General features: G+C 42.6%; 1 protein-coding gene across 4 annotated transcripts in view; it reads left to right on the top strand.

Annotated features, from left to right (window-relative positions):
- Window positions 1-12,954, top strand: part of SEC24C (SEC24 family member C) — a 58,838-nt gene that overhangs the window by 29,605 nt on the left and 16,279 nt on the right. The window contains exons 1-3 of one of the 4 annotated variants that reach the window (XM_008578465.1): window positions 3,421-3,488; window positions 5,137-5,336; window positions 7,656-7,791. In XM_008578465.1, the coding sequence (XP_008576687.1) occupies window positions 5,165-5,336; window positions 7,656-7,791 (308 nt within the window). In that variant the 5' untranslated portion in view covers window positions 3,421-3,488; window positions 5,137-5,164. Of the gene's footprint in view, window positions 1-3,420; window positions 3,489-3,845; window positions 3,938-5,136; window positions 5,337-7,655; window positions 7,792-12,954 lie in introns of those variants that run through there. The other 3 variants (XM_008578462.1, XM_008578463.1, XM_008578464.1) reach the window with 3 other exon arrangements.

Raw genomic sequence — 12,954 nt, 5'->3', positions numbered from 1 at the left:
TGACTGCTCAGTTGGCCACTAGTGCCTTGCGTGTGTGGTTGCCTCGGGTCTTGGGCCTCTCAGGGGAGCCACCTCTCTGGTCAGCTTGGATTCTGCCGGGCTGCTGGATCACGGGGCAATACCACAAGGTGTGTGGTCTCTGCTGAGCTTCCACCTCCCGTGCTGGACTTCTCCCTGTTCTGTGTGCCCTAGCCCGGGCTGCGCCGAGGCACCGCAGAGCGTGTGGTCTCTGCAGAGCTTCCCCTTTCCCTGCAGGATGCCTCCCTGCTCTGTGCGCACTAGGCCAGGCTTGGGATGGAGCCGGGTGATGGCGGTGAAGCCTACCTGCTGCTGGATCGCGTGGCAGTGGCCCCCCCACAGGATATGTGGACTCTACGGAGCTTCTATCTCCCTTGATGGACGTCTCTGTGCTCCATACACACTGGGCTGGGCTGCTGGATCGCGCGGCAGCAGTGTGGTCCCCATGGCGTTCCCGCCTCCCCTGCCGGACATCTCCCTGCTCTGAGCACACTAAGCCAGGCTGGGAATGGAGCTGGGTACCTGCGGTGAAGCGTACCTGCTGGGTCTCAGAGTGGTGGCCCCACAGGTTGTGTGGTTTCTGTGGAGCCTCCACCTCCCCTGCCGGATGTCTCCCCACTCTGTGAGCACTGGGCTGGGCTGGGAATGGAGCCAGGTGGCCGCGGTGAAGCCTATCTGCCGGATCGTGCAACGGCGGCCCTGCAGGGCATGTGGTCTCCACGGAGCTTCTGCCTCACCCGCTGGACGTCTCCCCGTTCCATATGCACTTGATGTTATGTTTTTATAGTTTAAATCGGTTGATTTGTGGGAGAGAGTGATGCTAGGGATCGTCTATTCTGCCATCTTGACCGGAAGTCCGTCATTCATATTTCTATTGTATTTCTTAGCCAATGTTATAGTTTGTTTATATGCCTGTCTTCCCTCCTAAGCAGTGAGAAAGTTGAAGGCAAGGACCGTGTGCAACAGCCAATCAACCGGTCAAAGAGCAATGAATGATCTAGTAGGTGCTCAATGTTTGCTGAATTAAATTACCCATTACAGTATATGGGTAGTCATGGAAAGGTGGTCACAGATAGGTGTATGTAAACATGCCAACCCATGTTAATAATAAAATCTTTACTTGTTCCTAGGTTTTCATTACATGAATGTGTCCTACATTGAGATCTCTTTCTGTTACAAAACATAACATTATGGTGCTGTGACTGTGACTATCAAAGGCTACAGAATTTTGTGGAACAGCTAAATAATGTTTGGCTTGGTGTATGATGCAGTCATAGAAAACACTTGGGATTTTGAGTCAGAAGAACTGGACTTTAGTTCTTATTCCATCATTTATTAGCTGTGTGCCCTCAGACAGTCACTTGGCCTCATCAGTAAAAAGGAGATCTAAAAATCCATCCATTCACTTTTCAAACATTTACTGAGTACTAGCTACAAGTCAGGCATTGTGCTATACAAATAGCTTTCATTTAACCCTCAGTGCATATTAGAATCACCCAGAAAACCTTTATAGCTACTGATTCCCTAAAATAAGACAGCATATAGGATTAGATGGTTGTGTAAACAAAATTTTATACACACACACCCAGTCCTCAGCTCTAGGGATTCTGATTTTATTGGTCTGGTACCTGGTATTGGCATTTTTAAAAGCACAACAGATGATTCTAATATGCAACCAAGGTGGAGAACCACTAAGTGGAAATACAGAAACCAATAAAATACAACACATTAGCCTCGATCCTCAAGAAATTATGAATGTAGGCTCTACCATTTACTAGGGGTGCAACCTTAAGCAAGACAGAGGATTCCTACTTTCCTATGCTGATATGATAAATAAATCATGTGAAAATGCTTAGCAGAGGGCTTGGCCTAGCGCAGGTGTTCAACAAATGTTAGTAGAATTCGGCAAATTATTCACATAGACCAGTGGTTCTCAATCTTCTGTGGGCAATGGAAGCACCTAGAGGACCTGTTAAACCATAGCTTGCTGGGCCCTACCTCCAAAATTTCTTACCCAATATGTCTAGGGTGGGTCTTAAGTTTGCATTTCTAACAAGTTCCCAGGTGATATTAATACTATTGATCTTTGGGCCGGCCCGTGGCTCACTCGGTAGAGTGCGGTGCTGATAACACCAAGGCCCTGGGTTCGGATCCCATATAGGGATGGCCGGTTGGCTCACTGACTGAGCGTGGTGCTGACAACACCAAGTCAAGGGTTAAGATCCCCTTACCGGTCATTTAAAAAAAAAAAAATACTATTGATCCTGGGATCACACTTTGAGAACCACTGACCTCAACTATATAAACTGAGGACAGGAACAATCTGCCTGTTTAGTAAAGCATGCTCAATACAGCTTCCAGCACAGACTAAAGAGCAATTTTTTTCAATGAATGAACCACTCTGTGCCTTACAATAACTAATATCTACTGTCAACAATAAGAGAGCAAAAACTTTTGTTCACTACTGTATTCCTAGAGCATGGCTTGACACACAGCAGTGCTCAAAAAATGATTAAAAGAATAAATAGCATTAAAAGGATTAAATGAAAACATGTATATGGGGGGAAAATCCTACAAATGTTACTGCACGTAAAGGAAAGCACTGCATAGAAATTATTAACTATACGGGCCAGTTAGTTCAGTTGGTTAGGGCACAGCTTTATAACACCAAGAGCACAGGTTCAAATCCGTGTACCAGCCAGCTGCCAAAAAGAAAAATTAATAACTAACCTTCAGCTGAGCACTCACTATGTGAGCTAATCTCCTTTCATCAAACAAGACCTTAGATGGGCATTATTATTATTGTGGGAGGCTGGCCGGTATGGGGAATTGAACCCTTGACCTTGACTTTGGTGTTACAACACCTTGCTCTAACCAACTGAGCTAACTGGCCATCCCAGGCATTATTATCATCTCCATTTTATAGCTGACAGAAACCCAGGCGGAGATTAAGTTACTCAAGCTGGCCTTCTGCAGAGGCAGAACTCGAACCCATGCATGTACCCTGATAGCACAGTTCCACAAATCTCGAGACCAGCGAAGGTCATGAGTGAGATAAACCTAGAGAACGGAAATTATTGGGGTCAGAGGTCAGCAGGAAGTAGCTACAAGACTCTAAATCAAAGGTCACTGATACGTCACAGACGGATTGAGAGGGCGTTATTAAAAATAGTTTGATATAGTCTTCTCAATCGCATCTCAGTTGGTAAGGGCATAAAATGACGAGGACAGCTAAGAAATGTATAAGACATCGGAGACTCCCAGTGGGCCATGATGAAAAAGGAAGTAGCGCATGCGCAGCATCCGGGTTCCCAAACGCCTGCCTAGTGCAGACGTGGCAGAAGGAGTGGCCCGACCGTGGAGCGTGGGGGCGGAACTTCCGGGAGCGACGCGACTCCTCCCTCGGAACCGGAAGTGGAGCCTGGGAGCCTTGACGTTCGGGACGAAGTCGAACCTGGATCTGGAGCCGGGTGAGGAGTGGCGTCGGGAGGTTGGAGGGTAGGAAAGCAGAAGAGAGGCTGGGATATTATTACTGGCCAGATACGGGTCCAGTTTTTAGAAGGAAGCGGGGAGCCTGGGGCGGGGTCCTGGAAGAAACCCTCACTTCACGCATCCACCATCCAGGCTCAGTCCTAGACTCTCCCTTCGCCTCCCCGCCCAGGTTCCGGCTCCCGCTTCCTGCCCTGAGCTTATTGAAGGGCGCAAGACGCTGGGTTTTTGTGCTTAATTGGCCAGCCCTTTCTCTCTTCGTGGCCCGAGAAACTGGCTTGGCTTCTTGGTCTTGAACCTCGGCGCTCCCAGCCTCCACAGCTCGACTACTTTCAGAGTTCTAGGAAGCTTGCCCCGCCCCTTTGGGTCGTCACCCTCCACTTTCCACCTAGAATGGAGTCGAAACTTGAGTCTGACTCCAGGCTCTTGGGTGTGTTTGAGAGGATTATTTCCTGGAGAAGCAGATCCTTTCCTTTCGCTTCCCCCCTGATTTTAGGAAGATAAAGAAAGGAAGGGGGTTAGCTGTCAAGCTTAGTGTCAGTGATCTAAGCAAGGTTTAGGATTTGGAAGAGCAGCTCCTAAGATGGCTTTGAGTTTAAAGAGTTCTAGTCTAGGCATAGCTCAGCTTTTCTATAGTTAAGATGGCCTTTCCAAGCAAAGGGGAGAGGCCAAGTACTCATACTCCTCTGCTTGAGGGATGATATGAATGATCTTTTCCATGAAATCTAATTTTGCCACTGCTCTTTGAACTGTTTTCCTAGATTATGTGAAGTTTTTGTGCCTGGCCTGTACTCAGTTCTAATCTGTTACCTTTCTAGAGTTTTCAGGTGTCCTTTACATTTAGTGATTTTAATGCTTCAGTTCTGGGTTTGGATTATAGCAGTTTAGGCAAAGAATGCCATTTCTCTAAATCAGTTACTCTAAAATTTGTCTTTTGAAGGGGTAGGATTTTACCTGATCTGTTTTAGACTTTTAGCCTGAGTGGATAAAAAAACTAGCACACTAAAGGGTACTCTGTTGAATGAATGGATGAATGGAAGCTAGAGTGCATGAATGGAAAGTGGGAACGTTGTTTCATTTACCTGTAATATCATAGTAGTTCATCAGCCAAAGGACTCCTTGTGTGATTAGACTCTAGAAATACCACTGGGGAATGGAGACTGCTGCTCCATTCCAGTGTGCCTGTCTGAAGTTGAAATTTATTCCCTCTTGGCAGTGACAAAGCATGGGGTTCAGAGTAACAAAATCCTTGTTTTGAGGAGGTAATCTGGGTAACGGCTGGGGCAGAAAATTACTAAAATCCTGTGGTAGTGTGGGAATGATTAAGCTGCTCACTACCTGATAAGGTCAATCCCTTTATTTATTTATTTATTAAAAGATTACTGGTAAGGGGATATTAACCCTTGACTTGATGTTGTCAGCACCATGCTCTCCCAAGTGAGTTAACTGGCCATCCCTATATAGGGATCTGAACCGTTGGCCTTAGTGTTATCAGCACCACACTCTCCCCAGCGAGCCACAGGCCGGCCCTAGGTCAATCCCTTTTTATCTCTACTTCCTACCCTGAATATTTGCTCTCTCTTTAGAAAGTTTGTTTTGACTAATTCTCTCTTCCCTCTTGTCTGATAGGTGAGACCAAGTTGGGGATGCTCTCATAATGAATGTCAACCAGTCAGCTCCACCTGTACCACCATTTGGGCAGCCCCAGCCCGTCTACCCAGGGTATCATCAGTCCAACTATGGTGGGCAGCCAGGGTCCACAGCACCCCCAACTCCCTATGGTGCCTACAATGGCCCAGTACCAGGCTTTCAGCAAACACCTCCACAAGGTATGTTTCCAAGTTTCCTTTGAATTAAGGAGGGGAATCAGCAGATTCATCAGGTTGGGTTGTATTGCTGTAGCTAAGCTGTCTGCAGTGTTTGGGTGCTTGTGATTGAGGAACATGAATTTGGTTCTCTGCAGCTAAAGAGTCCTGTGGGTAGTCTGCTCTTTCCTGTTTTTATTTTTATTTACTTTATTATTTATTTTTGGTGGCTGGCCGGTAATGGGATCTGAACCCTTGACCTTGGTGTTATTAACACTGCATCCTAACCAGCTGAGCCAACTGGCCAGCCCATTCCCTGTATTTAGATGTGGTGACTGTGTTTCTGCCTTAAGATATCTAGTGGAAGTACATCTTCCAAGTTCAACAGTACCTCACTTCCTGTGGTTGTCACCTTGTGCAGCCTCACCTGGTTGCATTGTTCCAAGCTACAAGGAAGGGTTGTGGTTACAGCTTCTCCAGAGCCTGTGGCCTCAACTGAATATTTCCTGTTGACCTAAAGTCCCCCTGAAATCACTTATTCCTCATATATATTGAGAATGCCTCTCATTGGACTGGCTCTACATGTAAATGACTCTGGGACAAGAGGAGCTAGTTCATGGATTAAAAGTGTGGTATTTGTGTGCCTGATTTTTGGTGCCTCTCATATCTTTCTTCTGATATCATTCCTTTTCCTTTACTTGAGTTTCCTTTACTTCTTAGATGTTCTATAATAACAGGGCAATAAGAAAAGACTAATTTGGTGCTACTTTAGGTTCACTGTTTGACTTTTATGTACTTTTTCAAGAAGAGCAGCAGGTACTCTACAGATTATCCAGAAGGGCTTTTGGGAAAGTAGTTAACAGTAGATTTTTGTTTAGGCTAGCTGAGGACTTAGGGTATGCCGAACTGTTTATGCTTTTTAAGAGAGTAAATTCTGTAAAGGGATATGGGAGGAAAAAAGGCACGAAGGAGGTATAGGTAAGATTTGGGAAATGAATGAAGTATTATTGTTTTAATTATAACTGTTAAAAACAAATTTTTTTTTTTTTTTTTTTTTTTTTTGGCGGCTGGCTGGTACAGGGATCTGAACCCTTGACTTTGTTGTTACAAGGCTACACTCTAACCAACTGAGGCAACCAGCCAACCCATTTTGTGAAGTGGAGCAATTAGTTCTTAGGTCTTTAGAAAAGCCATACTCTGGGTTGGGACTTTGGCTGTACAGAGTCCACCTCTGCTCTATCAAGCCCTGACTTATCAAGTTGGAGTTTGGAATTCCCTCAAGAGAAAACTTTGTTATTGAGAGGCAAACAGATCTGGTTCTGTTATGGTTAGTGAGCAATTTTTTTTTTTTTTTTTTTGTCCTTTTTTTGAGACCGGCTGCACCACGCTCAGCCAGTGAGAGCACTGGCCATCCTATATAGGATCCGAACCCGCAGCAGGAGCGCTCCTGCGCTCCCAGCGCCGCACTCTCCCGAGTGTGCCAGGGGCTCAGCCCTAGTGAGCAAGTTTTGATTAATCAAGGTAGGCAGGTTCTAATCTACCGAGGGCAGAGGAAAAGAAAAAAATTATTTGAACAGGGGTCAACAGCATTTTAAAAGTGATGTGCCAAGTAACTAATCGCTTTCTTCCTGCATTTCATGTGGTAAAGATGGCTAAGGGTAGCAGAAGTGGTTTCAGTGGCAGTTCTGATAAACGGAAAGGATCAAGTACAGCTTTTGTGAACACATAGGTGGCAGCACAAATGTGGGGACAGGACAACTGTCCCTACTGAACTCTTGGGCAGAAACAAGGTTTCCCACCTATGAGAACTCTTTCCTGAACCATTTGCTATTGGAAGATTCTACTTTCAGAAGTGGCTGGAATGGATCTGGTTAGGATAAATAGAGTGTATGAAGAAGAGGGTGGCAGAATAGTTTCAAGAGATGGCTTTCTTTACAGCCTAGTTCAGTATATTACTTGGTCATCTTCTGTGCCACCTGTCTCATATATGCTCCAAGTTTCTGAGTTCTGGAGTAAGATGTTTTCCTTATAAGAGTTGATTTTTTGTCTAGGGTGAGAATATAAGGCTATCCTGGAGAGAGTATGGTGATCACAGAAAGGCCTTACATTCTTGTGGCTCTGGCTACAGCTTAACTCTGTCTAGAGCAATGTACCTGTCTAGAAGAGTGTAAGCTTTCTGTTGGGCATCTATGTTCAGAATTCTTTTGTAGCTAGAGTTCATGTTAATTGTGTCCTTTTCAGGGCAAAGCCAGTGAAGGTCTGAGCTTATTGATCCTTATTTTGCATGCTCAGGCTGGAGAAGAAAGTTATTTCCCAATCATAGTTTCTGTCCTTTACCCTCAGGTGTGTCAAGAGCACCACCTTCCTCAGGGGCACCTCCAGCCTCGACAGCACAGGCCCCTTGTGGCCAGGCTACATATGGCCAGTTTGGCCCAGGAGACATACAGAATGGGCCGAGCTCTACTGTTCAGATGCAAAGGTATGTACCTAAAATTGGTCTGATGAAAGTGGAAAGTTAGGAATGAATGAGTATATATTTCCTTTTTTTCTTCTTCCTTTCTTGTAGATCCCTTTTTTCTTCCCTCTACCATTTTGTATTTTGTCTTCTTTTTTCTAGTTTACAGATGCTGCTGTTGTCCAGCCCTGTGGATTATTGACCCATCTTAGCATGTGGGTTCTTTTGCATATCTTCTGTTTCAGTGAACTTGAGTTTATTTTTTTTACTAGACATACATCTTCAGTAATGGTTGTGGTCCTACTGAGCCTGCGCTAAGGGAGAAATGGGAGGGGAGGACCATTTGTGGATCATTTGTGTCTCCTCTGACCTCCCCCTTTCCTCTAGATCGGGCACGTAGTAGTACTGATTGGTTAAGTATGGGCATGGCCAGTTATGAAATGAAATATACTCAAAGGAAAACCACATAAATGATGAAAACCTTGGTGGTGCGTGACCCAATTAACCCATCTTTGCATGGACGTCCATTAAAGGAGGGCAGTCATCTCTGCTGAAGTGTTTTTTTTGTTTTTTTTTTTCCTTTTTGTCTTTTTTCATGTCCGGCAACGGATCGCAACCCTCAGTGTCGCGCCCGTACCGGACCGGGACCGGCAACGGGATCGCAACCCTCGGTGCTGCTCCCGCACCTCGCTCAGCCAGTGAGCGGGAACCGGTCTGTATGTGGGATCCGAACCCTCGGCGGGAGCGCCACCGCACTCCCAAGCGGCGCACTATAGCAGTGCGCCACCGGGCCGGCCCCAGAAGTGTTTGTTTTTTAAAAAATGAAGAATAAAGTATAACTGTGGGTAAGGGGGTACAGTAATGGAAGAGTCATTTTCTGATACTTTTATAGGGTGTTCAGAATATACATTTTTAGCATTAAATGTAAGCCTGGATAAGGCAAATGAATGGGGTACACAGAAGCTAACAAGTAGACACATATCCATAAAGATATAAAACCAGGGTGAGGATATAGAGAATAACTGGTGAAGAGGTAGGGAGCTATTTTAAATATGCTGGCCAAGGAAAACCTTTCTAAAGTGATATTTGAGACCTCAGTGAAGTGATGAAGTGAGACTTGCAAATATCTTGGAGAGGAGTGTCTTAGATAGAGGGAGCAATAAGTGCAAAGGCCCTGAGGTAGAAATTAATTTGGTGGATGTGAGGAAGAGCAAGAAGGTCAGTGTGGCTAGATCAGAGTAGAGGAAACAAGGCAGAAATGTTGGCAGGAGCCATATCATATAATGCTTTGTAAGCCACAGTAAGAAGTTTAAAGTTCATTTTAGGAGCAGTGAGAAGCCATTGGAGAGTTTTAAGCTGGGGAGAAACACATTTCTACTTATTTAATTATTTGTTTGTTTATGCAGTGGATCTTTTCATTGTAATATAAAACACACATACACAAAACACATACAAAACAAATGTATGCCTTATTAAATTCTTATAAAGGGAACTCCTTTGTACCTACAACCCAGATCAAGAAATAGAATTCTGACATTCATCCCAGAAGCCCTTTCCATGTGTCCCAAGTTCAATCATTACTCTCTCCCTTCCCCCATAAGTAATCATTATTAATCTTGACTTTTGTAGTAACTACTTTCTTTTTTCTTAATTTTGTCATTGAGCATTTCTTTTTTTATATAGTAAATACTTTCTTGTGGTTTTTTTAAAAATAGTTTACACTCAAATGTACGTTCCTAGACACCACAATTTTTCCCACATCAAAAAACCTAGTATGTCTTTTCAGTCTATAGGTTCTACCTCTACCTCTTTCTTTTTCTTACTTTTTATCTGTTGAAGAAAACAAGCTGATTGACCTGAAGAGTTTCCCAAAGTTCGGTTCTCCTAGTTGCATACTCATGTTACAGTTCAACATGTTCCTTTTTCCTCTGTATTTCCTACAAATTGACATCTGGATCCAGAGACTAGATCAGACTTAGGTTTGATCCTTTGGGTAGTGTAGGGCAAGACTATAGGAGATGCGTAATGTTTTACTTTCTCTTTTTTTGTGATGTTAGCAGTTGTTGATGCTTAATGCCTATATGTATATGTATATATTAATTTATTGGTTTTGCGAAATGGTGATACTCTGATTCTTTTCTTTTCCATTTATTTGTTTGAATACTGTTATAGACAATTCTCATTATCTGTTATTTGGTTACTAGTTGTTCAATTCATGTAGGATAAATGCTTGATTCTTTTTTTTTTTTTTTTTTTAAAGACGACGGGTAAGGGTATCTCAACCCTTGACTTGGTGTTGTCAGCACCACACTATCCGAAGTGAGCTAACCGGCCATCCCTATATAGGGATCCAAACCCATGGCCTTGGTGTTATCAGCACCGCACTCTCCCAAGTGAGCCACAGGCCGGCCCCTAAATGCTTGATTCTTTACTTTTCTTTTCCAGTTTACTAGGGAATGAATCGATCCCCTGTCATCCACTGAAGGTGACCAGTTCTTCTTCTTTTAAATATCATTATGAACGTATAGATTTAAATATATTTGATGGGTTTTAGTCCACTGAAAATTATCCTCATTATTGAAGTTCAGTGTTCAGATGGAAGCCTCTTCAAGTTGACTCGAGAGTCCTTTTTACATGACCCTAGTAGTCCCAGGCCAGGAATTAGCCATTTTGCAAGAAATCCTTTATTTTTTTTATTGAGAAACGATATTTCAAGACTATAATCCGAGCAATCGTAATGCTTATGGCTACTGGACTGGTCACATTCTAGGCCTTTCAGTAGACAGAGCTACGAAACACTTAACTACCTGTATTAAACATAAAATACCTCATTAATTTATATTTGTACTTCCAATTCAAATTTAAGACCACAGCCTTTACTTAATCTCTTCTCTATTACATCTATATCTCTTTTCTTCCATACCAGAAATCTTGGTTCTTAAGGACATAGGGGTGATGGATTAGAATATTGAAATATGCCACAATTTCTCATTTATTCTGTCTATTACACACAACAGTCTTGGTATTACAATACTAACACTATCATTAACATGTTTACTAAAAACATTTAAAAATGTTATTTTGCATATGCTCTCTCCATTCTCTAATAATTAAAAAAATATATACATTAAAAAATTCAGGCTGGCCTGTTATCTCATTTGGTTAGAGCGCAGTGTTATAACACCAAGGTCAAGGGTTAGGATCCCCATACTGGCCAGCCAACAACAAAAAACAAACAAAAAATTCAAGAGTAAAAGTAGGGAATCCTATTAGGAGGCTATTGCAGTAGTTCAGATAAGAGATGATCTTGGCTTGGTTTATGATGGCAGTGGTAAAGGTGGTGGAAAATAATAGTGTGATTTGAGATACATTTTGAAGGTGGAGTCACTAGGATTGGATGTGAGTTCAGAAAGGGAGAGGAATTCTGGATGTCTTTTAGCCTGTCAGCTTAAGCAACTGGGTAAATAATAGTGCTGTTTACTGAGGTGTGGCATATTTGAGAAGGTATAGATTTTGGGGGTGAAATTAAGAGTTTTATTTTGGATATTATATGTTTAGGAAAGCTATTATACATCTTGGTAGAGATGTTGAGTGGGCAGCTGTATATGCAAATTTGCAGCTCAGGACTAATATCAGGACTGGAGATATAACTTTGGGAATCCTCAGTCTAGAGATATTACTTGAAGCCATGAGACTAGGTGAAATCACTTAGAAAGTGAGAATTGAGAGTAAAAAATAGAATTGAGGACCAACATTTATCTTTTTTTTTTTGGCAGCTGGCTGGTAAGCGGATTTGAACCTGTGACCTTGGTGTTATAAGGCTGTGCTCTAATCAGCTCAGCTAACTGGCCAGCCCTTTACCAACATTTAAAAGGACCGAATGTCCGAGGTTAAGGGTTCAGATCTCCGTACTGGCTTGCTGCCAAAAAAAAAAGGAAAAACGGAAAGAAGAGGAGGAGCTATCAAAAGATAATGAGAGAGAGCAGTAGCATGGTAGTAGATAAGCCAGGAGAGTGTGGTGTCCTGAAACCTAGTATTTCGTGAAGGCAAGAAAGTAATCAGCTGTGTAAATTGCTGCTGAAAGGTAGGATGAGGACTGAGAACTGACAGATTTGGCACGGTCAGCATTATTAATAAATGCAGTTTCAGTGGAGAGATGAAGAAAACTGCCTAGTTGGAGTGGGTCAAACTGAGCGGCAGATTAATATAACCTGAAAACCCTTATTCTACAAACATCTAGAAAGGAGAGATGAAATAGAAACAAAAAAAGTTTTTTTCAAGTGCATGGTTAAGCTTAAAAGAAAGAAAGTGAAATCCTCAAGTACCAGAGACCAAGTGGGGACTAAAAATCAGAGTGATAAATTGACACTGTGGCTGCCTGTAGATTGGGTGGGCATTATTATCTTGAGAACCCAGGGATTAAGTTTAAGCAGATACTGGGGATGGGAGATGAGTCTTTGGGCTTTCCTGAAAGGAAATTTGGAATTGAGACCCTGTTTATGAAGTCAAGACCTGGGCTATGCCTTCAAAGAACAGGTAGATTAGGAAAAAAGTCCGCACATTGTCAGAGGGAAATAGTAAGGGGTCTCGTTTCTCCCAGGCTGGCTGTGGGTGAGTGTGAAAAAAAAGGTCTTGGGACTACACATGAACATAAGGGATTTTTCTGGGGTGATGAAAATGTTCTAAAATTGAATTCTGATGATAGTTGTATAACTGTAAATTCACTAAAAGTCATTGAATTATATTCTTAAAAGGAGTGAATTTAACAGTATGGAAATTGTCTCAATAAAGTTGTTTTTTTTTTTTTTAAATATGATCTTGAGTGACAATATTGTCAGAATACCTTCCAGAAGCAAATGTGAAACAACCATACTCCCTCAACCCAGGCCATAAAGGAGTCTCAGAGGAAAAAAAAATTGATTAGAATCAATAGACACTATTAGAGGACACCAGATGATAAAATAGTACCTTGAAAGCATTAAGGGAAAATAGTTGTCTTCCTAGAATTATAATTGTACCTTGCTAACAGAAAGGGCAAATAAAGACAGATTTGTTTGCATATAGACCCAGTTGAAAAAACTACTAAATGACAGACTTAGGATAAAAAGGGAAATGAACACAGAAAGATCTTTATTTACTTATTTTTTTGGCAGCTGGTCAGCACAGGGATGAAACCCTGGATCTTGG

The sequence above is a fragment of the Galeopterus variegatus genome, unplaced genomic scaffold (assembly GCF_000696425.1).
Source record: "Galeopterus variegatus unplaced genomic scaffold, G_variegatus-3.0.2 Scaffold1689, whole genome shotgun sequence".
NCBI lineage: Eukaryota > Metazoa > Chordata > Mammalia > Dermoptera > Cynocephalidae > Galeopterus > Galeopterus variegatus.
This window is presented reverse-complemented; position numbering and strand designations above follow the sequence as displayed.